The 27,090-nt window shown below is 38.0% G+C and overlaps 1 protein-coding gene across 10 annotated transcripts in view; it reads left to right on the forward strand.

Moving 5' to 3' along the window:
* The window catches only part of BNC2 (basonuclin zinc finger protein 2), a 433,488-nt gene that overhangs the window by 120,955 nt on the left and 285,443 nt on the right, over positions 1 to 27,090 (forward strand). For 9 of the 10 annotated variants that reach the window (XM_072728223.1, XM_072728214.1, XM_026001440.2 and 6 more), the window contains exon 2: positions 22,201 to 22,401. The exons of the other annotated variant lie outside the window; for it this stretch is intronic. In XM_072728223.1, coding sequence (XP_072584324.1) covers positions 22,201 to 22,401 — 201 coding nt within the window. The remainder of the gene's footprint in view (positions 1 to 22,200; positions 22,402 to 27,090) is intronic. 10 annotated transcript variants of the gene reach the window in all.

The raw sequence follows: 27,090 nt of genomic DNA on the forward strand, positions 1-27,090 counted from the left end.
TCATCATATTTAGGCACTAATTAAGCAGAATGCAACAAAACAGAGCCAAAACAACTTACATTCTGAAATGTAATTCCTCCACAGTTAGTGTTTTTTCATTTGTTTTTTTTGTGTGTGTGTGTTTCCCCCCCCCCACAAGATGTGACCAGATGAACAAACAGTTTATCATCTGTTTTTTTTAAGCTTTTATGTATTCATTCATGAGAGACACAGAGAGAGAGAGAGGCAGAGACACAGGCAGAGGAGGAAGCAGGTTCCATGCAAGGAGCCCGACGCGGGACCCGATCCTGGGTCTCCAGGGTCACCCTGGGTTGAAGGCGGCGCCAAACCACTGAGGCACCTGGGTTCCCTATCATCTGTTTTCTTATTTTTCTCTTCTTAAAAGATCTGATGTTTGGGACACTTGGGTGGCTTGGTAGTTGAGCATCTGCCTTTGGCTCAGATTGTGATTCTGGGGTCCTGGGATCGAGTCCTGCATCAGGCTCCCTGCAGGGAGCCTGCTTCTCCCTTTGCCTATGTCTCTTCCTCTCTCTGTCTCTCATGAATAAGTAAATCTTTTTAAAAAAATCTTTTAAAAAATCTGATTTTTAAAAATTCTTTTTTTAAAAAAGATTTTATTTATTTATTTATTTATTCATGAGAGACACAGAGAGAGAGGCAGAAACATAGGCAGAAGGAGAAGCAGGCTTCACGCAGGGAGCCTGATGCAGGACTCTATCCCAGGACTCCAGGATCATGCCCTGAGTCAAAGGCAGACGCTCAACTGTTGAGCCACCCAGACATCCATGATTTTTAAGAATTCTTAGAAATGTCATACAGCAGTTAATTTTGTTTTCTGATGGAAATTTAAGCCACAGTACACTAAAATTGGATCTTTTAATGATTTCATCAGATTAAACATAATTTAAAAATAAATTCATTAAAAATATAAACATAAATAAAAAAATATACATAGAATGGTGCTTAAGACTTCATCTTGACTGAGTTAATATTTCTAGAAAAGTTGTTAGAATTTTTATATGATTACTTGTATGCTATCTGAACAAATGACTCCATAGTATTTGATATTTACTTTTTTTTGAGAAAATTAAATCTTCAGTGAAAGGGAAATTGAGAGATAGGGAGATGTCTGGAAAAAGAACAGAGATGGATTTTTCTTGAGATTTCATTGCTGATCTCTTAGATGTGGTGCTACATTTTCCTTGAAGGCATTTATCACTTGTATGCTAAGGAGACCATAGAAGAAGATTGAGCTCTTTGTTTTATATTTCTTCACACAGCACTCTAATGCTCATAGAGTACTAGGTATCTTTACCAAGTTTAAATGTAAAAGGAAGGAATATTTTATAAGTAAGTTCATAGTTCTGGATTTAGTTTTGACCTTATCAGTGTTTTAAACTTTTTCCTTTGGGGTTACTTTAAAAGTGATACCAGATTGGAACTTTTAAAAAAAGGCATAGTTCAGGGATGACAAATATGTTTTATCTTGGGGGTGAATTTTGACTGGCTGGTGGTGAGTGCTTTTGAGAGACCAAGGTGGATGAGGAGGATGAAAAAAGTTTTGTCCTCAATTAGCAATGCTTACCATAGCCGCATAGTTAACAATCAGTGGAATCATGACCTGAATTTCTTTTCCTAGTATAAAAACTCCTGAAAGTTGCTGTGACCCTTCATTTATTAATCATGTGCTCATACGTTCAACCAATCTTCTTAAATACTCTTGCACATAAGGCAGTGTGCCAAACATGGTAAGAATATAGAGGTGGAACAGATATAAATTTGCTTTTAAGTCTTAATGGTTGGGAGGCTTCATTGTTCATTAACAAAAAATGTGAAATGTGGTAGGCAGCAATTTGGAAGAGACTATTATGGTCCAAATTAGAAATACTGAGTTCTAAGCAAGGAGGATATTCAGTTGCAGAATTCTGGCAGATTCTAAAGCTTGTTTGAGAGAGAACTTGTATTTACTGATTGGCTAGCCAGGCATTCTGAGAGATACCCATGCCCATCTGTCATGGATAGATGATTGCCTTGTCAAATGTATAGCCTATGTATGACATTTTGATAGTGCAAGGCAAACATAGTGGGTGCCGTAAGGGAAATATGGTCAGTCTATAGGTGAGTGGTGAAGCCATATGCTGTTGGATGAGATGCCAGTCAAGAATACATGGTGAGAATCAAGAATAGAGCATACTATCAGTGTTTAGACATTTATTAACTTCAGAAACTATATTTTAAAAGATTTTATTTATTTATTCCTGAGAGACACACAGAGAGAGGCAGAGACACAGGCAGAGGGAGAAGCAGGTTCCTTATGGAAAGCCCGATGTGGGACTTGATCCCAGGACCCCAGGATCATGCCCTGCGCCAAAGGCAGACACTCAACTGCTGAGCTACCCAGGCATCCCAGAAAATATTTTTTATAGAAATATTTTAACCCTACAGTACATGTATGTGTAAAATATCAAATTTCTCTCTAATGCATAAAATTAAGTGTTAATCTTAGGAGGTCCCTCCACCATTTTTCCTAACTGGAAATCTTCAAATTCTCTTTGACTCCTTCTTTTCCCTGAAAGTAGAAGTTTATTAAGCATCAGTTCTTTAAGATTAAAAAAACAACAACAACGAAATAACACTAACTTGTGTTTTTGTTATCCACATCACCTAGTGTAGGTCTTCACATTCTGTGATGTACTGACCATGTATAGGGTCAAGTGTTTAGAATCCTGTAGCATAAACAGATATAAAAACCCACAGACTTCCTTGTCCTTGGGACTTCTTGAATACAACACAAATCCTGTAACTGCATATTTCTGCCTCAAAACTTTCTCTTTTCTAATACACCTTGCACACTGTTCCTAGACGAAAGAAAAAATTTCCATTATTTAACTTTTCTGTTCAGAAATGTAAAGCCTAGACGCCTGGGTGGCTCAGCAATTGGGTGGCTTCCTTTGGCTCAGGTTGTGATCCCAGGATCGGGGATTCTGCTTGGAGCCTGCTTCTCCCTCTGCCTATATCTCTGCCTCTCTCTCTCTGTTTCTCTCATGAATAAATAAATAAATGTCAAAAAAAATGTAAAGCCTAAATTTTACGGCTTCTACAGTGTGCTTTTTCTAACCTCATCTCTTACTAATGTTCTTTATCTGCCTAAGGAATAGCACTTACACTTACTTTTATTCATGCCCCTCTACTTATTTGGAATGTTCCCTTGGTCTTTTGTCTTTGTCCTTAGCCCAAGAGACTCAGCTCATATCCATCTTTCTGACCAAATTATGCTCTTGGAAGCATTTTAGCTAATAACACAAATACTAATTTGTGGCACTTACTTTAGTAAGAGAGAACATATATATTTATGTGTGTGTGTGTGTGTATATATATATTTATATATTTATAAAAACTCATGCTTATGTATAATCTCCAACTTCACTGTAAATCAGGTGAAATTAGAGACTCTAGTTTTATACATTAACTTAACCTTAGAAATATTAGCCCAGTTGAAAACCAGGAAAAGCAGTGTTTTTGAGAATTCTGAAGATATATAAAAAGCATCCAAGTTTAGATATCTAACTTCTAAGAAAGTCATTCCTCCCACATTTTGCTTAGAAAACTCTAAAACTCTAATTTTTTTGTTTTCTTAATTGCTAATACATAAATAATGTAAGAAGAGTACAGAAGTGCGTACAGAGTGTGTATTTTGCCTCTTATGATTTATTTGGAGATGTTCCTTATCAGTACTCATAGCTTTATTTCATTCTTATTAATTGTTGTTTAATATTCCTTTGGAGAGGTTTATAGTAAAATAACACAGAAAATTCTTGAAGTGGGGAAAAAGGCAGATATTGAGATATAGGAAGTAATTATAACTAACTACAAAAGGATAAAATGGTAAGTTTTTAAATTAAAAGATAGAGCATTCCCAGAGATTCTTTTTTTTCCCCTCCAGAAGCAAATAGAGCCCCCATAAATCCTTACACTCCCTGAAGTTATCACTACATTTTAATTTGATGATCAAAATGAAATTTTTATGGGGCAGCTGGTTGACTCAGTTGGTAGAACATGCGACTCTTGATTTTGGGATTGTAAGTTCAAGCCCCACCACGTTGGGTGAAAGATTACTTAAAAGCAAACTCTTTGGGGCGGCCCGGGTGGCTCAGCAGTTTGGTGCCTGCCTTCATCCCAGGGCGTGACCCTGGAGACCCCGGATCGAGTCCCACGTTGGGCTCCCTACATGAAGCCTGCTTCTCCCTCTGCCTTTCTCTCTCTGTCTCCTCTCTGTGTATTCTCATGAATAAATAATAAAAAAATAAAAAAAGCAAACTCTTTAAAAACAACAAAATGAAAAATTTTAATTATCAAGAATTATCCTGTTTAAAAAAACACCTTTTAAGAAAATTCTTATCCAAAATGGCAGAAACCTTGAGAGGCATTGTAGAATATTGGGATGAACACTTTTTTTTTTTTAAGATTTTACTTATTTATTCATGAGAAACACACAGAGAGAGGGGCAGAGACACAGGCAGAGGGAGAAGCAGGCTTCCTGCGGGGAGCCCAATGTGGGACTTGATCCCGGACTCTGGGATCATGACCTGAGCTGAAGGCAAGATGCTCAACCCCTGAGCGCTCAACCACCCAGGCATCCCTGAACACATGTTTTGAAATCAGAACAACTTGGTTTTGATTCTCCACTTTGACAGTTAATATAAGACCTTGGCAGGACACCTGGGTGGCTCAGTGGTTGAGCATCTGCCTTCAGCTCAGGGCATGATCCTGGAGCTCTGGGATTGAGTGTCACATCAGGTTCCCTGCATGGAGCTTGCTTCTCCCTCTGCCCATGTCTCTGACTCTCTCTCTCTCTCTCTCTGTCTCTCCTGAATAAATAAATAAAATCTTAAAAACAAAACAAAAAAAAACCAAAAACCTTTAAAAAAAATAAAAAAGATCTTAGCCAAGTGACCTAACTCTTTTAGCTTCAGCTTCCTTACTGGTAAAATGAAAATAATAATACTTATCTCATAGGATCTGTGAAGGACAAATGAAAAATATTTTATGCTTTTCCTGGCAAACAACAGGTGCTCAATAAATGTAAAGTAACATCCTGCAGCCTGTCTATCTAAAAAAAGGTTAATTTCCTAAGAACTCTGGATGCTGAGATCGTACTGTAATTGTGTTTTTTATAACATTTATCACAATGCCTTGTACATACTAAGCATTTCAAACTTATGCATTATTTTCTCTAACTCTTAAGTGTCTGGTTTGGTTTTCTTCATACCCTTGACCAAAATCCTTAAATCTCTAGAAAGAAGTACAACAACACATACATGATCACATGTACCATATGAAGATGCCCAACAAGAAGATGTCAGAATCTCAACTAGTGATGTGCTTGTAAATGTTTAAAAACTGGTTTATGGGGCAAGGGATCTCTGATTTGTAGCATTTACTGATTGCTGTAGTATAAGTACTCTCACCAGGGCCAATTCAAGGTACCATGGTGAGTCAACTGACTTGTAAAATTCCTGAAAGCATAATAGACTGTCCTTACAAGTCAGTAGAGCAATTCTCGTGCACTGCTAGATTCCCTGAACTACTGCTTTGAACTCTGATGTAAAAGCAGTTAGAGAAACACAGGCCTCAAAAAATGGTCCAGGCTCTGCCACTATCTCATTTTTAAAAATATTTGCCTCTGTTTACTTGTTTGTATAGTAAAGCAGTAGGAATAGATCAATTTTCTAAACTTTTCTTGGGATGGCCTTTCAGTTCTGGAAAGGTATCTCAGACTCTAGAAGCCAAGGAGCCCAACTGTTGCATTTTTTCTGTCCTGGATGTTTAGTATGAATTTCTTTTTTAAACAGATCTCCCCTGGTTTTTATGTTTGAGAACCACTAATACTTAATAGCTGTCACACAGCCTGTGCCTGTCATTATATAGCAGAGGCTCTAATACAGTGACAGGTAGTAGATTAACCACTGTTTATATATATGAATATAATACAAAAATACATAAGGCTTAGAGAAATGCAAAAGGGAACATAATGAATTTCAGTGTTTTTATCGAAGGTAGACATAATAAAAAATAGTTTTTGGTACTTGACTTTTTAAAAACTATGACTTTCATTGATGTGTGAATGAATTCTCGATATGTGTGTATCAGATTGATAAAGCATAACTTGGAGCCAGGAGTCACAGACTCAAATGGCCATAGTGGCTAGGCAAGTCATGGAATTGAGGGAAACAGTTAGTTAGGGTGTAATACAAAGAAGGGTGATGGAGACTGTGCTTATCCGTGAGTACTGCTGAAAACAGTAGCTTCTGCTCTCCTGCAGCAGAATGTAGTCATGAAGGAACACAGATTTCTGTTGCCACATCTTTAGTTCTTTGAAATTCCATGTTTTGCTTCTTCCCATTCCATCTCTAGCAGCTGGAAAGCTGTACTTTAATTTAAAATGTGTTCATTTTTTTTACATGTTGGCCAGTCATTAAGCACACGTACATGCATACTCATACACTCCTATGTAGGAAGCCAAGCAAAACAAACTTGGCCTGAGGGCTTACAGTTTGAAATCTCTCTTTACACACATGTGTATATGCAGCAACTAATATTTATTGAATGCTTATATTCTAGGCACTCAGCTAAACCTTTTGCATTGATCAGTACATTTAATCTTCACAATTGGGTGAACTATTTTTTTTAAAGATGAGGAATTTTGGCACTTTGAGAAACTAAAACTCGCCAAGGTCACATATTTAATAAAAGGTTCCACAGGTATTCAAACCCACGTAATTGGACTGTAGAACTTTGGGACTTAACCACTTGATAAAACTGAGTCCATGGATCTGTCTCTCTCCTACATATGCTATAAGCACATCCACAAAACATAAATAACTGAACATAAAGGGTGGGTAGAGACCATCATCTGATGTTATTAGCTCATATGTGTGCAGTGTGATACAGTTTGTGTGTATGTGTGCTTGATGTGATAAAGCACTGGAATCCTATAATCTTTCACACTTTATAAGATTCTTCTGATAAAGCTTAGGCCAGTGTAAAATTTCACATGGAGTTTATATTTCTCTTTGTTACAAACTAGACATCCTGAGCTGTGGAGCCAACATTGTCTCTGTCCAAGGGTAAAAGTTCTCTCACTTCTCATTGCCATAGTTAAACCCCACCCATGGAAATGCTCCAAGTCCTGAGTGATGATCACTTCCTCTGGGCAAGGGTATGAAGAATAAAAGTAAATCTAGCAGGAGGAGTAAATCCCAAAAGACGGAGATAAGTACTTGAGGTCAGAGACTGCATCTTTTATAGTTTGTCTACATACCAAACTCATTAATATGAATAATCATCTTAGCTATAGTGGTTGTAGTAGCAAAAGTAATGCAAGAAACTAGTCATCTTACACTTTTATATCAACTCTTTCATTATTTCTAGGATTTGGGGAGATCTCTTTGAGAAAGTGATGTGAAATCAGGTTTCTGCCATGTTTCTCCTTTATTTCTGCTGCTTTTTTCCTACCCACATAAAATGTTTTTAAGCCTTAAAAATTCCAGCCTATAGGGGTAAAACCATAAGACTCTAGTAGGAAAAATGAAAACAATGTGCAAGAATCTATATATTTATCCATTTAGGTTTTCCCCCTGGGAGATTTTGGAACACCATTAGACACTGTAAACCTCTTTATGGTTTATTCACTTGGTGTGGAATGGGAGAGAAAAAAAAAGAGCCAGTCCCTCTGGCAGTATTCTTCTCAACACTCTATACCCATCATGTGAATGGAAAGAACCCAAAACCTTCATTTTCAGAACTGTATCTCAGCCCCTGGCTCCTGGAGAAAACCAGTGTGGTTCAGATGTGGGATGGGAAGAGTGGTTTGCATTGGCACCGGCCTTGCGGATGCTTGGGGGCTGGAGCACACTCAGCTGTGGGTTACAGATGCTTGATCTCCAGTACTAATGTGGCCAACATGTGAAACCATGGCACCCACAATACTACACAAAGGTCCACGCCTCTGATAGTTTGGGAAATAACTCCCAGCTGAAGAATTCCTTCATGTAAGGCTGAAATACATTCTTGAACCGAAGGTCCTTTTCCAGAGGAGTGAAACTAGGAAAGAGGTGCCTGATGATGTTGGACTGGGCATCAGGACTGTATCGTAGGGTGTCTATGGTCTTGGGAGCATTAACTGAAAACAGAAAATGCTACACTAAATGTTTGTTAGATTCATAAATGCTCAATTCCATGCCATCCATGTAGCAGAAAGCTTGTGCACTTAAGCCATTGTATAGTTTCTTTGGATATGTCAGGTGCAAAACCAAACCATCACCAGTGAATATCATCTGGCATGAATCAGGGTATGTTCAAAATGTTTTCACCAATTTTTATTTTCCTGAGATGTCTCCAAGGTTGGTAGGACTAGAGAATACTATATAGAAAAGAAAGGAAATGAGCATGGGGTTGATTGATGCTCTTTGTGCAAATTCAATAACCAAGACTCTTTTCAGGGCACATAATTTTGTCTCTTCTCTCACCTGTAAGGTCTGTGCTTCCTTTTAATGGTACATTTGAGAGAGCTGGATTATTTCCATTCCCCATTCAGTTAGTGTGCTAGTTTTCTCATTCAGGTACAATTTCTAGTGAAATAGTAGTTTATAAGTATTCAGAAGTTAGTTTATTGACTCTTATTGCACTTCTGAGCACCTAATAAATAATTTATTAGTCTGATGGATATGTGGCTACCTAACTATGGGGCATGAAATATGCACTGTTTTTTCTAATACACTGTAGGGAGACCTGTTTATAAAGTATTTAGTATTGGTTTTATAATGCACCGTTGACAACAGGAGACCACGAAGCTCAAAGATCAATCTCATTTTGGCCCACAGTATTAATGCTGCTTTATAAAGCTCTATGACAGGTCACTTAGACAGTGGTCCTCACAGAAAGGTCTCTGTTAGGAAGGCAGGCTGTAGCGGTTGCCAGCGCAGCAGATGAATGTCTTTGCCTAAGTCCCTGAGGTGACTGACGGTTGCTGATGTTGGCCAGGTGATGGAACTCATCATTTCCCTGCTCTCTAGAGAGATTCTGGACTCGGAGTGCCCAGTTCTGCTAATGTAGTCTTTGCACTAGTTGTGCAAAGGGTTGGTGTGACTTGGACCACAATTGCAGTCTTGGAGATAGGATCCAGGCAGTTAAGGAGTGGAGTTTGGCTCTCCACAACTTTGTCTCATGTTTGTTAATGAAGTGACATTCTTCCACATTTTCCACTCCATGCAAATCGTGTATGTGACACAGCATAACGATTTTTGGTTTTTGTTTGCTTTGGTGAATTTCATTAGGAATATATTCACAGACATTTTAAAAATACTACATAGTGAACACTTAGAATCAGGGGACATCTAAGTAAAATATTAAGTAATTTCATCCAAAAATCAATTCTCAGTGTTTTAGTTTATAAGAACTATGTGCCATATGAATGCCTCATAAGGGCAGTGATTTACAATGTATGGTTTCCTATTAGAGTGTATTTTGGAGCAAGGCATTTTTCAGTTTTGAATCAAGAACTCCTTCCTGGTTCTAAGTATTCTACTTCCCACTGTGGGGAATCTGAGCTACACGTTTTACACCCAATCTGCTTGCTTGTAATTTCTCAAGAGTTTTTGGGAACCAAGGCTGAATCCCTTTGCTATTTGCCACTTCTTTTATTCATTTCTCATTGATTCAGAGTTTCATTCTATCTTTTCCAGTTAGACCAGACCCTTTCTACCCACCAGTCCTTGATTTATACTGTCATTGTTTTCTGAGATTATCACTTCTTTTGGGCAGCTGTCATTTATTGAGCATTTACTGTGTGTTAAGTATTCTGGTAGGCCCCAGATTACCAAAGATAGATTAAACTCTTTCCCTTTCAACCAATGGAGAATTTAATTGGGGAGATGGGTAGTAAATTGGCTTTCTGACCTGAACACTCTCAATACATATATTTTTTTTAACCACAGAATTTTTTTATATCTCTTACCTTTGGTTCTGAGAAAAAATTTTTCCTTCTCCCTTCAGGGGCACCCTTTTTATTTGTGGTCTTGATCACATTCTCTCCTAGGACCCTTTTATATCATTTTCCCTCTGGCTTAGATCTTCAATATCCTTTTCTCCACTGGCTTTGTCCCTTTGACTATGATACACTCTTTTTTTCCCCCATAACAAGTAACAAACCATCAACACACTAACACTGCTTTTTCCAGGCTATGCAAACTTTTCAGACCACCTTTTTCTTACTTATTTCCTTGCTTTGCAAAATTTCTCCAAAGAATATTTTCCCTTTTTTGCTTCCTTGTCTTTATAATTTGCTTACTTCTTAACTACTTTACAATCTGAATTCTAACTTTTATACCAATTTGTCCATTAACAGCTCTCAGGACACAAAATATAATGATAAAATATTGCAACCACAGATAGGTAAGAGGAATGGTGTAATGAACACCCATTTACCCAAATGTAAGAACTTAGAATGTAAAAATATATGTGAAGCCCCAGGTTATCATCCCCTCTCTCGAATACTCACCCCATGCTCCAGCACTATTCTGATTTTGGTATTTATCATCCCCATTTATTTTGCTTTGCTCTTACTATATTTACTACTCCTTACTACTGTGTTTGGTTTTACTATACTCTAAATATAGCACTGTGTTTTAGAACATTTAAAACTCTACCTCTTTGGGGTGCCTGGGTGGTTCAGCAGTTGAGCATCTACCTTTGGCTCAGTGTGATCCTGGTGTTCTGGGATCTTGTCCCACATCGGGCTTCCTGCAGGGAGTCTGCTTCTCCCTTTGCCTGTGTCTCTGGCTCTCTCTCTGTGTCTCTCGTGAATAAATAAGTAAAATCTTAAAAAAAGACAAACCCGAAACTCTACCTCTTTAAACTCTGACATCTTATCATTCAGAATCTTGGACCATCACAATACCCTTGTTAATATTGCTCCTTCTGTTTTCTTCCTAGTAATCATAGATGTTCCCCTAGATGCTAATAACCTTGGCCTTCTTTTGCCTCTTGTGTCACTTCTCTGTAGGTGGCTCTCAGATCTGAGAGTTCTAGTGTTAGTCTGTTTTCTGAAGTTTTCTAGATGCTTTGTCATTGGTTTAATCTCTTTTTTCCACACTGAGCTCCAATTCAGCTTCCCACAAACTAGTCCATCCTCATTTCTGTTGATATGTCTACCATTTCTCATGCTCAGAATATTATAGCTTTAGTATCATCTTTGACTCTTCTCATTTGTTACCCACATTTTATCAATCATTCTTGTCCCCTGGGCTTTATCTCCACATTGTATCTGCTCTTCTTTTCCCAGTTCTATTGCCTGCAATCATTTTACTCAGATTATTATAACAACTTCCTAATTGGTGGCTTTGCTTCTGTCTTTTCACACTTCAGTCTGTCTGTCATGCTGTTGGCAGATAAATCTTTTTAGTGTATACAGTAATGATCATACTGTGCTACTGTTGAGAAGCTTTCAGTAGTTTTGACTGTTGGTAGATACAGGATAAATAGCAACTCTTTATAGTGGAATATAAGGCCCTTCCAGTAATAATGGTACTATTGACCAGTCAATCCCTTTCATTTATCATTGCTCTACACAGATCCTACCTTATCTTCTAGGCTAATTGGATCACTTCTCTAGAAATAGTATCAGTTCTTCAGTTTCAGCACAAATGCTGCCTCTGCTTAGAAACTTTGTCCTACAACTCCCAGCTGGAAGGAATCTCCTTTTCTAAGTTATGTAGGATTGTGCTGTTGCTTCTCTTATCACATTCTGTTTTATTACAGTTGTTTTTATACATGGCTTATCTTCCGTACTGATTGTAAACTTCTTGTGAGCAGGGACCATGCCTTACCTTTCATGTTCCCCACACCTTCTTGTATTTGGAAAATAGGGCTTTGATCACTATTCCCTAGCGTGGCTAAAAATGTTTAAAATGTCCATCTGTATAATAAATGGAACAAAAGGGAGCGAGAAACTTAACTAGTCAGGGTAAAAGTGTATCCCTTATCAATTAGCAAATTATTCAGTTCCCACTTTGTTACTTCCATTTTCCCCAGGGTTTATTTACTTAACGGTTGGCTGCCATCAGCTTTGGAGACTGTAACACTTAAACGGTGTTTGGGTGGGTCAGAGGAGTATGTTATATTTGCAGTAAAAAAAAAAAAATGTCTTGATATACTCCTTGCCTCCAAGGAATACTGTTTGCAAGGTATTCAGATCTCTTGACAGGCACATTCTGTGCCCACCCCAAATCGCCTATCCCCAGATAGTCATAATTACAAAGAACAACACTGGCAAGCACGAGTCAGGATCCTGTGTTGTGTATGATGTTCTTTTCCATTTAAGACACTTGTATATACTCACACTCTTGTATTGCGTAGTTAAGGTATCTCTCGCTTAATTATTCTTTCTCCCACCCACTTACTGCCTTTCACATTCATCCTCATTCAGGCAACTCAGATATTTACTTAATTCCTAACACTTCCTCTTTTTTTTTTTTTTTTTTCTGATTCCTAACACTTCTTAACTCTGGAGAAACTGTTGCAAGCAGTATACATAGTTGCAGGGTTTTTTTTTTTTTTTTAAGATTTATTTATTTATTCATGAGAGAGAGAGAGAGAGAGAGGCAGAGACACAGGCAGAGGAAGAAGCCAACTCCACGCAGGGAGCCCGCCGTGGGACTTGATTCCAAGTCTCCAGGATCACACTGCAGGCCAAAGGCAGTGCTAAACCGCTGAGCCACCCGGGCTGACCCATAGTTGCAGTTTTTGATTAATTTTTGACTGTGATAAATATGTGCCCTCTTTTTGTTTCTTCTCTTCCATGCTGTTTGTTTTCCTTGTTTTTCCTTTTCTTTCTTTCCTGTGCTTTTAATCTGTTGTTACCACTATTTTTAGTAGTAGTGCCATTAGCAGGAGCAATAGTAAACTTTTAGAAATGAAGCATAACATGCATACAGAGAAGTGTGTAAATCATATGTATATATAGCTTGATGGATTTTTACAAAGTGACCATACCCAGAACCACCAGGAGGATGGGAATACAGAATATTACTTGTACCTTAGAAGCTTTCCTTGCCCCTCTTGCAGCCACTATCCCACTGAAGGTCAGTACTAGTTAGACTTAAGCCACTGTTAATTCTTCCTATTTTTAACTTGCTCTACTGAATTTCTGACATCTTTGGGTTTCTGAATTTGGAAACAATCTCTAGTTTCATTCAAATTTATTTCAACATATTTCTGCTTAAATATGTGTGGATATAGCATAGTCTTGGCTTTACAAAATTTTGGAACTTCAGGTATATTGGTATTTCACTTTTTAAATTTTTATATTAATTAATTAATTAATTAATTGACTTTATTTATTCATGAGAGAGAGAGAGAGAGAGAGATGCAGAGGGAGAAGCAGGCTCTATACAGGGAGCCCGATGTGGGATTCGATCCTGGGACTCCAGGATCATGTCCTGGGCCAAAGGCAGGCGCTCAACCACTGAGCCACCCAGGCCTCCCAAATTTTATTTATTTTAGAGCATGATTGCTTGCATGTGTGTGTGTGTGTGGGTGGGAGGTTGTGCAGTGCAGAGAGAGAATCTCAAGCAGACTTTGCACTGAGCACAGTGCAGAGTGCAAATGCCCATCCCGGGACTGTCTCCCAGGACCCTGAGATCATGACCTGAGCTGAAATCAAGAGATGGCTGCTTAACTGACTGAGCCACCCTGGTGCCTGGGATTTTACTTTTTAAATTTATTTTTTGGGTTTTTGTATTTCATATAAGGGGGTACCATCAATAGAGTTGCTTTTTTTCTGTGATAACTAAAAGCAGTGTTGGATTTCATGGGTGTCTGTGAGTCTCAGTCTTCTTCCTGACAGTAATTTAAACTATTATTATGACATCTTCAGTGGGGTTGCAAGACTTTAGAAGGAAGTAAATAAAGAAAGTAATACTATCTTTACAATCTTTGCAACTTTGCTTGGTCATACAGAAGTAATTCTCTACTGGATGCTCCCCAGACTTTTTTTTTTTTAAGATTTTATTTGTTTTTTCATGAGAGACACAAAGAGAGGCAGAGACTTAGGCAGAGGGAGAAGCAGGCATCCTGCTGGGAGGTTGATGTGGGACTCCATTCCAGGACCCCAGGATCACACCCTGAGCCAAAGGCAGATGCTTAACCACTGAGCCACCCAGGTGACCCCCAAGCCTGTTTTTTTCATACTCATTTAAGGGAACACAACCCTGGTTCTTTTCCTCTAGAAGATTTTTTCATAAAACATTGACTTTAGGTTATGATAGAAAGAAGCCATTGTCAGTGTTTGACCTGAGAGAAGACATATAAAGTCACTTCGGGTTTTTTTAAGCCAAAACAGGGTAGGTAAAATAGTTGATCATTTGGAGGTTTTAATATTCATGCTGACTTCACATGCTTTTGCATCTGCAAATGCCTTGATTCTAAGTATTCATCATTTCCCTGATATTTTATAAACTACCTCATCTACCACACCCTACCCAAATCTTTTAACTTTTAAATTTTTCATAGGGTATCAAGGGATTATGGCATTTTGGTATCTCCTTGATGTTTTTCTCAAATTGAGCCCCTGATTAGACCTGTCAGCAAATGCTATATCACATTGGTTGGTCTAGTTGGTACAGATACAAGTGTTGTAATAATAATTTAAAAAAAAAGGATGAAGGTTTTAGATACTGTTTGCTTAAGCGGGATGTTTATGCCACTGTTTAAAGTGATTTAAATTTGTATCGTATTCAAAAATTTTAAAAGATTTTATTTATTTATTCACGAGAGACACACAGATAAAGGCAGAGACACAGGCAGAGAGAGAAACAGGCTCCTTGTGGGGAGCCTTGTATGGGGCCGGATATTGGGACCTCTGAATCATGCCCTGAGCCGAAGGCAGCCGCTCAACCACTCAGATACCCAGGTGTACCTATCGTATTCAAATTTTATTTTAGGAGGCATGTTTTCCTTTTTGGGTGTGACGTCACATAATGATGTTTTCAATGCACAGGCTTCTTCCCTCAGTGTAAGTGATCAATATTTTTTTGGTGTAGCACTTATTATTTTTTGTCATATGCTCTGATGTGGTATACCTGTGAGTAAACACCAGAGCGTTTAGCACCCATAATGCTTTGGCCAAAAACAAACTAACCAAAAACCAAAAGCATGCCAGCATGTCTTATTTATAACTTGGACCATGATCTTGTCCCCTGAAATCTTCAGGCTATTCTGGCTGAGGTTTCTATATGTTGAAATGCCCAACCTAGGCTGCCAGAGCCATCTGGAGAAGGTGTAGTTATAAACACGAAGTAACATGTACGATTTTAAAGCAGAATCTCATAGAGGAGAGCGAGATTGAGACTTGCAATCAGAGATGACAGCACAGTATTTTTCTTCCTTTACCTGAATCTTTAAAGATCCTTAACTGCATTTTGAATTAGTTAATCTTTGAACTGTTAACCAAAAAAGTTTTTTTGTTAACCAAAATTTATGTCCTGAGTTTTGAAGAGCATAAGTAATAAAATAGATATCTCTAAAGAGAAAGATTTATAGAATATAGAAACAGACACTAGGTTAGATTCAGTAGTTGGTGTGTATGCATCATCTTTTTAATCTGGGTTCAAGGCTGCTTCATTCATGTTTGGCTAGATCATCTAATAAATTGAAACATGAATGAAAACTGTTAACTAAGAAAAGTTTACCAGTTTTCTTAAGATTTAAATACCAGCACCTGGGTGGTTCAGTCATTTAGGTATCTGGCTCTTGGTTTCAGTTCAGGTCATGCTCTCAGGGTCCTGAGATGGAGCCCCTATAAGCCCCCTTATAGGGGCTCCATGCTCAGCAAGGAGTCTGCTTGTCCCTCTGTCCCAGGTGCTCTCATGCTCTCTGTCTCTCAAATAAATAAATCTTTTTTAAAAACTGAAATTTAATACCAAGATCCAACTAGTAATTTCAAAAGTTTTCTTAGTGGTCATTAGATTATACTGCTATAGGGGATGGCTGGGTGGCTCAGCGGTTGAGCGTCTGCGTTCTGCTCAGGGCGTGATCCCATCAGGGAGATTGAGTCCCTCATCAGGCTCCCTGTAGTGAGCCTGCTTCTCCCTCTGCCTATGTCTCTGCCTTTCTCTTTCTGTCTCTTGTGAATACATAGATAAAATCTTTTTTTTTTTAAAAAAAGATTATACTGCTATAGAACACTTGCCTATTAAAAAGAGGGTGTTCCACCCCTTGTTAGGCTAGTAATGGAAGGCAAGTAGGAACAAATGGTGAATGCAGGGATGTAGGTATAAATGAAAGGTGAATTTTCCTAATTGTGAAGATGGATACCTTAATGTGGAGAAAAGTGTTCATATCAGAACTTTACCTTAAGAGCTACCCTTTATTTCTCCTCCTTCCTTTCCTTCAAAATGCAGGCACATTAGTGTAATATTTCATCTTTTTGTGTGGCTTTTTTTGAGGGTGAACTTTTCACTGTCCTCCCATCAAATTACACATGTGACTCAAGGGGAAAGAGGCAGCTTAGATTATGGTATAATTATTCACAAAGGGAACATCTCAGTTGAAATTATTGTTAGTTTTACTTTTTCTCTATTCTTTTTTATTGAGTCAAAAAATTTTATCCCTTAACTTCACATAGAAAATGAAACTTTACACAATAAAGTAGGGATGGCAGATTTCACAAGGGAAAAAGGTTGCTGTCAACTTTTTTCCTTAGGAATATGGAAATTTGGGTGGATTATCTGTTCAGAGGAGGTTTCCTTTATTAATTCTTTTTCCTTTTTTCACTTAAGACATCTGTTAACATTTCACACAGCCCAACAGATGTTGCAAAGCAAGTCCCATACTTTGTTCTCAAGAAAAATGACATTTCCTCAATTGGTTCCCCCCACCTCTGTGACTGGGCCCAGCCTGCTGCTTCTGCATAATTTGCATATATTAAGTTATATTCCTTAATGCCATATGAATTTGTAGCGTGAGCATTATTTTTATACGATAAAGTCTGATTTGATCAGAAACTAGTTTACATATTGCTTTAGTGTTAAGAGAGGCCATATATAACATTAAAAAAAATCTCCTTTGAGAATGACAACCTAATTCTACATATAGGATTGGGTAGCCAGTTACTAAATTTTTTTTCCATAAAGTAAATGAATTACAAAAGCTTGAGTTGTTTTGCCATAAGGAAGTGCTGATTGTCATGCGATGTGGAGCGTCATTTTTATTATTTTGGCAAGAACAGGGACAGTTTTGTCTTGACAAGCCATTAGATGAATACCAGCATGTGTCACATGAAAAACCACTGATCTTTAACCCAGCTCTGTACTTAACCTAGCCTTGAAAATGAATAGTGAATAAAAGAAGAGCAAAGGCCAGTTTACTGTCATTACAGATTACAGAATCTGTTAACAGCTGCTGAACTGAACCCAGGGAATTTACAGGTATTGTTCCGTGAACCAGCAGAAGTCCTAGAGATGCTTGTTATACTGTGTATATAAATTATACATTTATTTGATATTTGCTTAGGATTTACATTGTTGGAAACATAACTAGAAGAAATGAAAAGCCTTGAGTACTTTCTCAGAGTACTAGATACATGCCTGGATCACAAAACCATATATATTTACATAGAACGGTTTCAGTGAGGTTTCCCTGCCCCCAGTTATGGAACTTATTTTAAGAAAGCAATGTGATTTAAAGAAATTACCAGTGAGTATTAAGAGGAAGAGAAAAAGTATGCAATATTCCCCCTCCAGAAAAACTCCCACAAACATACACACAAAACAAAATCCTTTGTTCATTTGTTTCTGTAAGTATTCATTGTGGCTGATATTTTCACCAACTTGTGATTTTTTTTTAATGGAGGGAAAAACTTAAAGCTACCTCAATACTGAAATATTGAAAAGATCAGTAACATTTTAAACAGTCAGTTGTGGGAATTATTGCTTACAGAGCTAACAAGAAAGAACACACTTCCTTACTCTGCTGGTGGAATTGCATTGTGCCTCCCTATAGTCTTGTTATCCCATACTAACTGAAATGCAAATTCTTTGCAACTAATTGGATCTCATTGAGGGTACATGCACAGTATGTAGTTATATGCAAAAAGGTTTTAAAAAATACAATTTCTCTGTAATTACAACTTTTAATTACTGTCTAAAACATTGGCATCTACAGCATAGCTTTAGATTATATATATTTAACTTTTTATAGATTACTCAAAAACATGAGTTATGAAATGCTTAATAAGGTACCAGCTCAAAAATTCGAGGGAAATGTTTATTTATAGCAATCTATAAATTGGATTTTAATAAAGTCCTGTGAAAAGAAGTACTTTTGTTTTGGAATTTAGGATTTTGTTTTAAAGGTTAGGATTTAGTGTCTTAGAGCCAGTATACCGAAGTCATGTTAATAGTGTAATCCTTTTCTTGCAACATTTTAAATGTTAAAACATCATAAACATCAGAAGTCACTTCCAAAAATTGTTATCTTTTTGTTTTTTTCTGACAGTTCTCCAATCTGTCTTAACACTTAAACTGCATTCAGTTTCTTAGTTTTTGTAAGTATCTGCTATGTGTTGTTGTGAGGTGAAGGTATTCACATTCCCATGTTTTCTAATAATTTGGTTTCTATTTGGACCTGGTTGGTGTATTCTTAAATTCATGGTCTCTCACAATCAGTAAATGTGGGAAAGCCAGCACATAGCCTTTAGTAATTTGTAGTTCTTTAACCTGAACTACATGGAATCAGGGCAGTAAAAGGCAATTACTATGGAAGTGATGCCTACCTCCACCCCCTCACCTTAAATAATTTTAATCCAAATGATTCCAGACAGCTGGTCCATAATCTATAGACTGGCTAGCCACCAGACAAAATCAGAACTCCTCTTTGTGCCTTGTAGTTTCATTTTTTGTGCCTTTGCCCTTCTTGCTGGATAGAAAATTAGCCTAAGATCAAAGATTCTGTATGCCGTGTTTATACGTGGCAGTGAGTGGCAAGTTCAAATCAGGTATTTTGGGGACTTCTAGAGGAGTCTAATTTGTATTTTCAAAACTTGATTTAAAAATGAATATTCAGAATTTAAAATCTGCAAAGAACAGCAAGTGTACACACTTGAGGTTTATTTTAGTTTACTGATTCATTTATTGTTAAGACTTTGGGTTGACTGTTGTCTCTTACAAGGCTTGTCCTCTTTGTAAACTAGTCTTACACAGACCAGTTAAAATTTTGTTTTATCAACTCCATTTAGCAAGTGCAATATGGAATGATAGATTTGTTGTGAAAATTTGTAAACCTTAGAAAGATATCCTGGTACTTTTGAGGCTTGTGCCTTGGCACTAATATGCAGGTCCTAGTTACATTGCAGACCTGTTTGATCTAGAGCAAACTCAAGCCTTGATATCTGAAAGAGCTCAGTTTGCCTATGCTGGGTAGCATTTTGTTAGAAGACTGCTGGATGGGCAGACCAGATTTGGATGTATTAGCTAGTCAGCCTAATAACCCTGTACAGACTGTATTGATTTTCTAGGAGAGAGTTTATGAACTAAATAAACTTGGGGTTGGTGTCTTAATAAACTGCTTCTCTCAGTCTGTCACATTTAGTTACGGAGCTGTGCAGTTTAGGGGGAAAAAAGGCTAATTCTGTTACAGATTGTTCACAGCAGGGTCTCCAAATTAGCCCTTTGTTTTGTAATGCCACCTTGCTTGGGCTCGCTTTGAGCACATTTCTCAGTTTTGCCCTAATGAGTTGCAACACTGATAATGTGGCTGATGATCTTTCATTGATTTCACTATCACTTGCTTGTCTGGTAATTGATCCGTTGCTGAGCCTCTAGTTAATTATATCGGCTTTGACATGGCCCGGTCCATGGGGAATTTCAAGTCTTGCAGAATAACAGTTTTAATAAAAGAGTCTATTACTGCAGGTGCTTGCTGCTGCATGCCAGTTGATTTTTGTGGTGTGTGTGTGTGTGTGTGTGTGTGTGTGTGTGTGTGTGTGTGGTTGGGGCCAGGGTGGGGGGATGATACCTGAGAAAGAAGAGGACTGCAGGACTGAAAGAAAAAAGGGGTGGGGGCTAGGAAAAGAGGAAGACGGAGTAAAGGAGAGAGGAAGGAAGGAGGGGGGAGTGTGAGGGGGAGAGCAGGAGAGCAAGAAGCAGGCGAGAGAGAACACGCAGGCAAAGCGATACAGCAGAGCCTGAGAGGAGCGAGGAGGAAGCTTGCTATTGACAGTGTCCTTAAGCCTCCCACAAATAACAGCCATTAGTGGGAAGGTCAGGAGCTGAGCAGGCAGCTTGACTGAGGCACTGAGTGCCACTTCAGAAATCAAGAGGCTAGCAAATTTTAGAGGGAGTTTAAGTGGGTAATAGCTAGCTGTAAAGGTACAGTCACTGTTGACAATTGACTCATAGGGGCTTTTCCTGCCCTCCCCCCTCAAGAATATTTTTATTGACCACAGGTGGACTTCATATATTTTAAGGCAACAATTCTTTGGGTTCTTGTTTGTTTCTTCTCAGATATTGAATTTGCTGCTTTTGAGACTTTTTTGTGCTTAATGGTGGTGAACCGGAGGGAAGTTTAACAGAAAAGCTTTCAGGAGATGTCGGTTCTAGAGGGGAAGGCACATTTGTGTCAACATAGTGTACGTTTTCTCATCTTTTCTCATTGTCCACTAATGACACAGAGCTGCCATTGAAGCTCTTTTCTTTTTCTTTTGTTGTTTCAGAGAGTAAGCTTTATTGTTATTCTTGAGTTAAGGAGGAGCAAGGAGAGTGGTACATTTGTCCTCGATATTTGTAGGTGGTTGAAGATTAATGTTCCTTATATTTTAAGTTTAGGAAGGATGGCTTTTTCCTGCTGACTACTTTTATGAGATGACATGAATTTAGCTTTCCATTTTGAAGTTACTGTTTATGTACACTGCATTTTCTTCAGTTCTGCTTTTCCATAAATATGGTAGATAAACACTAATAAATAGATGTTTTGTTTTTAAAACTGGTTTAATTAAAAATACAATGTGCTATCCAGGTTATATTTCATCAGGCACAAAAATGTTATAGAATTTTCCATAGAAATCTTGAATGAAAAATGGAATTTTTATATTCATTACTTTTTCCCCAAAATGGGACAGGCTTTTTTTCTTCATCTTTTTCTTTTCTTTTCTTTTCTTTTTTTTTTTTTTTAATGATTTAAGAGGATATTGTAGATGCTTCATCCAGGAACTTTAACAAAGGATTTTTTTTTTCTATTTGTGAGCTTTAAGAAAAGGTATACTTTTTTTTCCTTGCCATTCAATTTCTTATTACTTAACATCCAATTTAATAATTAGTGACCAGAGGAACTGGATATTAAATAGTATGTATTTATTTTGCAAATGTTTATTGTGCATCTTCTATGTTCAAAAAAACTGCTAGGTTTATTTATTTATTTTTCAGAATGGAAGGTCAAGTTTCTATGTACATTATTTTCTCTAGGAGTTTATATGTGGTTATAAATAGGCCAGCACGTACAATATGACTTGTAGGAGCTAACATTTAGACAACAACTGAACGAACTTAACATTCTCTTAGAGCTGAATATATTTCTTTCTTGCAGTGTAATTAGAAAAAAAATGTTTAAGCAGAGCAGTTTACAAATGTTAAAGTACAGACTAATGTCAGATATTGCATGTTACACCCAAAAGCATTGTTGGGAAGATTTCCTTGGGAAGGGCCTCAGCTTCCCTTCAGCCCGTGTGCCGTCTGTGAGCATGGTACTGCTTGGAGTGTGCCTAAGTGTGTATCTATCTGTGTGTTTGGAGAGGGGTTAGTGCAGGGTGTCATTTGGTGCCTGACAGTGGAACAGTGCAGTTGACTCTTAGCTCTGCTATCCAATGACATGCAGTGGCTGAGAGTTTGAAGCTGATGGTTGGGTCTCCAGTGCTGCCTGCACACCTGACAGGCAGCTGTTAAACCGAGCAAAGGCAAGCTCGGGGAGTCACAATCTATGCATAAATGATAGGGGTATCTGTGCAGAAGGTGCGAAAGAAGCTCTGACCCCCTCCCTCCCCCAAATCTCCCCCTTCCCAAATGAAATGCACAGTTCAGCCAGCTTCTTAACTACACCACACTCCTGCTACTGGCTGCCAAGAGGCTCAAAAAATCCACCTTCACTTTTCAGTCAGAAGAGGCAGAAGTGGATGTGAGAGAAAGAGAGACACAGAGAGACAGAGAGCCAAAGAGGGCAAGAGACTTGACTTTAAGAGCCTCCTGGACTGACAACTCCATGCAGTTCGGAACCAGAACGACTACGGCTGAACCAGGGTTCATGGGGACATGGCAAAACGCTGATACTAACCTCTTATTCAGAATGTCCCAACAGGTAAGTTACTTTTTCTTTTCTTTCTTTCTTATTTCTTTTCTTTTTTTTTTTTTTAAGAAACCTTGAATTGTTATATGGACTTTTGTTTCTGTTATTTTTCTTTCTAAACATTTTTAAAAATTTGATCACTTCATAGTTAGGCTGTTTTGTCATAACTGTGGTGTTGGAATGTGCAGGGTTACTTCATGGTTTCCCTGAGGGCTCCTTAAAAGAAAAAGGGGGAAAGGATACTGAAGTAAAAGCAAAGCAAAGGCATTCTTTGCAAAGTTTCACAGTATAGCCTGGGTCATGGGAAGACTTTTATTTCTTTGTTTTCTGTTTAAGATTGAAAAAAAAAAAAAGCCACCACCCAAAAATGTTATCGGTCTATCTGTATTAATCACTTCGTCAAAGTGCTATCTCAGACAGAGTAGGTTCTCCAAACAAACAGCCATAACATGTAGGGGCCCCTCTGCACAGCCCCGCTGACTTCACGGGGCTGGAAGCAGCTCGACTCCGACCTGCGGAGAGGAGGCTGTGCAGGAGCCGCTGCCAGCGCGGAGGGTCGCGGAGGAGGAGGAGGAGGCGGAGGTGGCGGCGGCGGCGCGCGTGGCGGGCAGTGCCGGCGGGTCCCAGCTCCTCTGCACCCGCCGCGGCCGCCCGCCCGCCTGCCTCCCCGCTCGCCCCTGCGCTCCCGCCGGCGGCGCTCGGCTCCCGCACACTCGCCCGCCCGCCCGCCCGCCCGTCCCCCGCTCGCTCGCCCGTCCCCCGCTCGCTCGCGCGCTGGCCGGCGCACTCACACTCGGGCGCAGCCGCCGCGTCCTCCCTAAAGCCGCTGCTCGGTCCGGGCCGCGCTGCAGGCGGCTGGGTGTGCTGGCTCTGCCGGGAAAGCCGACGTGTTAGTGCGAGGCCGGCGGCAACTGATAATTAATCATCGGAGCCGGCGGCTCGTACCATGCGCTTGGTGATACGCGCCCTGCACGCCCGGCTCCTCTTGCACAATTGCTGGCTCTGCGGCTCCGAGGGGGAGCGAGGGTGAGAGGAAGCGAAGGGAAACAACCCAGAAACTTTCATCTTGGACTGTGCTCAAGCGAGGGAGGGAAGTTCCCTGGTGCCTCCCTCCTAGACACGTCTTGCTGTTCAAAAGCCTACACCAAACCCACACAAAGCAAAGAGTTAGCATGATTGTATCATCCACGCAGCATGAAAAGTATTACTGGCAAATACACTTGGATTTTAAGTAGATGGCAGTTAAGAAATTGGTACTGTTCCACTCATTGGAAAAAAAATACTGCAATTGCTTTCTTTTTCTAAAATCTGTTTTGCTGGTAAGAGACCATAAGAATTACGTACTTTATTGAGTTAATTAGATTTTTAAAAATTATTGGTAATGAAAGAAAGAAAACAATTTGTTAGGCTGTAAACTATCAGAAGTTTAGAGGTACATCTGCAAAAGCCAGTGCACAGAGCCAGGGTTTTGTAGCATCTAGCTAGCGAACAGTTTTATGCCGTTCTAGATAGGATAAAGGCATTTGAATAAGGTGTATTTTGACATATCCTGTAGAGGGACCCTGATTACTGCTGATACAGTAAGCTGGGATTTAAATGCAATCAACATAAACCCAATAAGCAACTCTTAATGAGCTATTTCCCATTCTTGCAAGTTAGAAAGTTCATTTCCTCCCAGAGATATTCCTTGTCATTGTAGAGTGCTTTGAGAGGTGTGTTTCTGAGGCACATCCCTGCCTGGGTGGCTCTCTCTGTGCTTGTAACACAGCGTGTTTTCACTCTGTGAAACTGTAGGAACAAGCAACTCGTGCCGCACTTTAAAAAATTAGATGTCACGTTTAGGGTTTTTCCTTGAGTTAGCGAAGGTCATGTGTGTGAGAAGGGAAGATTGGTTTAGGTCTCCCTCTAGCTAGAAAAGAGTTAATAAAACCAGATAGAGATAATGATCAATTGATAAATGGCTATTGAACCACATAGATGGTGTTAGATTGCTTCTTTGGCACTAGCCCATTTCCAAGTAGATTTGAATCTAAGGAGACTTTAAGTCATGGAAAACATTTGAGCTAAAAAACTAATAAAAGTAAATGATTGATCAGAATTAGGAAAATAATTTGAAATCACTCAGAGAGAGAAACTTGTACAACCAAGCTATTATGGTGTCTTTGATTCAGTTGTTTGACTTTGTGAATATGCAAAGATCTATTTTGTCTCTACCTGTGTGCATGCATGTGTCTTGGCATCAGTTGACTATATGAAAAGAGTAGAAATATAGGGAGATAATTTATTCATAATGGATGTTATATAAAACTACATAGTATTATGCCATTTACTAAACAGGGTAATAAAATAAGGGGAGAAAAATCACAATTTTAAAAAGTGCTGTGATTTAACTATATATATATGTGTGTGTGTGTGTGTGTGTACACACACACACACACACACACATATAGGTTTTTTTGGTTTTAATATAGTTAGTGACACCCCCCCCCCCTTTTTCTGTCATGGTTACTAAATGTTTACCTCCTGTGCATTTTTGGAAAGCGTGTGAAGACTGTATATGTGTATTTTTTTTCCTCCTTCAGGATGACATGGTAGTTTATATAAATATTGTGTAAACCTAAATTCAGACTGTGTAAATCTAAAAATATATGTGCTGTACATGTTATTAAAATATGCTTATTTTCTTTACCTATAGTTTATCAGCAATGCTGATTCAGTGTGTGTGTGACTGTGTGTGTGTGCCTGTGCACACAGAAAAGACACTTTTCTTGAAATGATTTTCTTGAAGCCAACAGTTTCAAGGAATACTAGTTTCAGTATACACAGTAAGCCAGCTTTTGTTTTACTACAGGTAAAAGTTTGTCCAGTTTAATCAAATATGCAGAATTCTGTATAAAGAGGTTTTTCTGTATTGTGATTATTTTAATTTCTAAGAAAAAATTGATTTAAGTCATGAAAAGGATTGTTTGGGTCTATTTTTTTTTATTTCAAAGTTTTCTGTAAAAATATTAAAACTATAGAATTTACCACATCATTTCTTTAAATACTAGAAAAGACTGAATAGCTAGCAGGTTTCAAAACTGAGTTACTGAGATATAACCATCAGTATTATTTAACTACAACAAAACTTGTAGCAATGTCTCATGAATACTGGAGTTTAATAATCTAGTCTTGTGTCTTCTAGAGGTAAATTAGGAAGTAGGGATATAAAACTCTTTGTCTTTTGTATGAGCAAACTTGGATCTGCTTATATGTAAATCTGTCTGTCTAATACTAACAAAAAGGCATCACAGACTGAAGCTAATTTAGATTTAGTGGAACAAAGTATGTTTCGTTTATATTCAAGATAATGATCATTTTACCACATTTTCCTTTCTGCATCTTTCCCATGTTTAAGTAAGATTTTTCAAAAAGGATAATTTTTTCCCATACAATATTTGATAACCTTAAAGGGCATGACTCTTGACTTCTGTAAAGGAAGTTCTTTTTTGAGTTACTTTGATCAGTGACAGATCGAGAATGACCAGAAACCCTTTGCTCATCTTCTGTGTTTATCTCCAGAAGTCTAGAACATTATTTTGCCCATTTTAACCTCATTAAGTATTGTTAAAAGCAGAAAATAATGTCTGCTTGTGGAAGTTCTTTTTCTTTTTTTAAAATCAGGTTTTAAAAGGTGATTTTTCTATTTTTGTACATATTTTTTACATTTGAGAGACTATCAAATAAAATTCTTTGTACCTACTTCAAGGCATGCAGTAGTCTAATATATTTTGAAATCTTTTCAGACATGAAACTGTAACAGGTAAATGGCTCCAGCCCATGTTTTACACATTATTAGGGGCATTTACCTTTTATTATTGGTGAGGTATATTTAACCTGTTTCAAATAAAATGTAGATCCCTTAATAAGGTCTCTTTTCAGACACAAGTCAAATACTAAGTTAGAATTATAAATGACTCTCTGCATCATTATGTAGTAATTTAGGATTCACCCAATGATGTAACAAAATTAACAACATAATTTCATTGTGAAACTGTGTCTTATTAAAGAACAACTGTCTGACATTCTCTTACAGTTGCTTTATTTAACTTCATGCAAATATTATTAGTAGTGACATTTTTCTATTGTGCATTAGATTCTCTCATTAGCATGATGTGTTAGTTATCACCAGAGAAATCATTTCTTAGGTAGGTGAGGGGCAAACCAAGAAAGCTAAAAATTAAATCAACGATTTACATTAATACTAGAGCGTCTGCTCACCAGAGATATGACAGAGTAAAGCAAACTTTCTTTCTAATATAAAATCTAGCACATTTCAGAGAAATGATAAATAAAATATATTGTAAGAAATATATAATAACATTGCTGGAATCCATTTAAAAGCATGTTTGATGTGAATTTTTCTTCCAGTACTCTTTTAGTTCTTTCTATTCATATAGGCAAACACAGTTTCATTTTGTTGAATCTATATTTTAAAGTGGAAATGGTGGTTTTGTCTGACTTCCTATTTCCCGCCCTCAAATAATTTAAATGTTTATTCACTAACAGTTTATAAGACACATATACAAATTTTCTTAGAAGTCATATGTCTAATTGTATATCATGGTTTGATTCTTCTTTATTGTGTGTATAATACATATTTATTCTAAACTCTATCCTACTCATGTAGATATTCCTTTTAACATGGGATGTATATTCTTA

This window comes from Vulpes vulpes, chromosome 12 (genome assembly GCF_048418805.1).
Source record: "Vulpes vulpes isolate BD-2025 chromosome 12, VulVul3, whole genome shotgun sequence".
NCBI lineage: Eukaryota > Metazoa > Chordata > Mammalia > Carnivora > Canidae > Vulpes > Vulpes vulpes.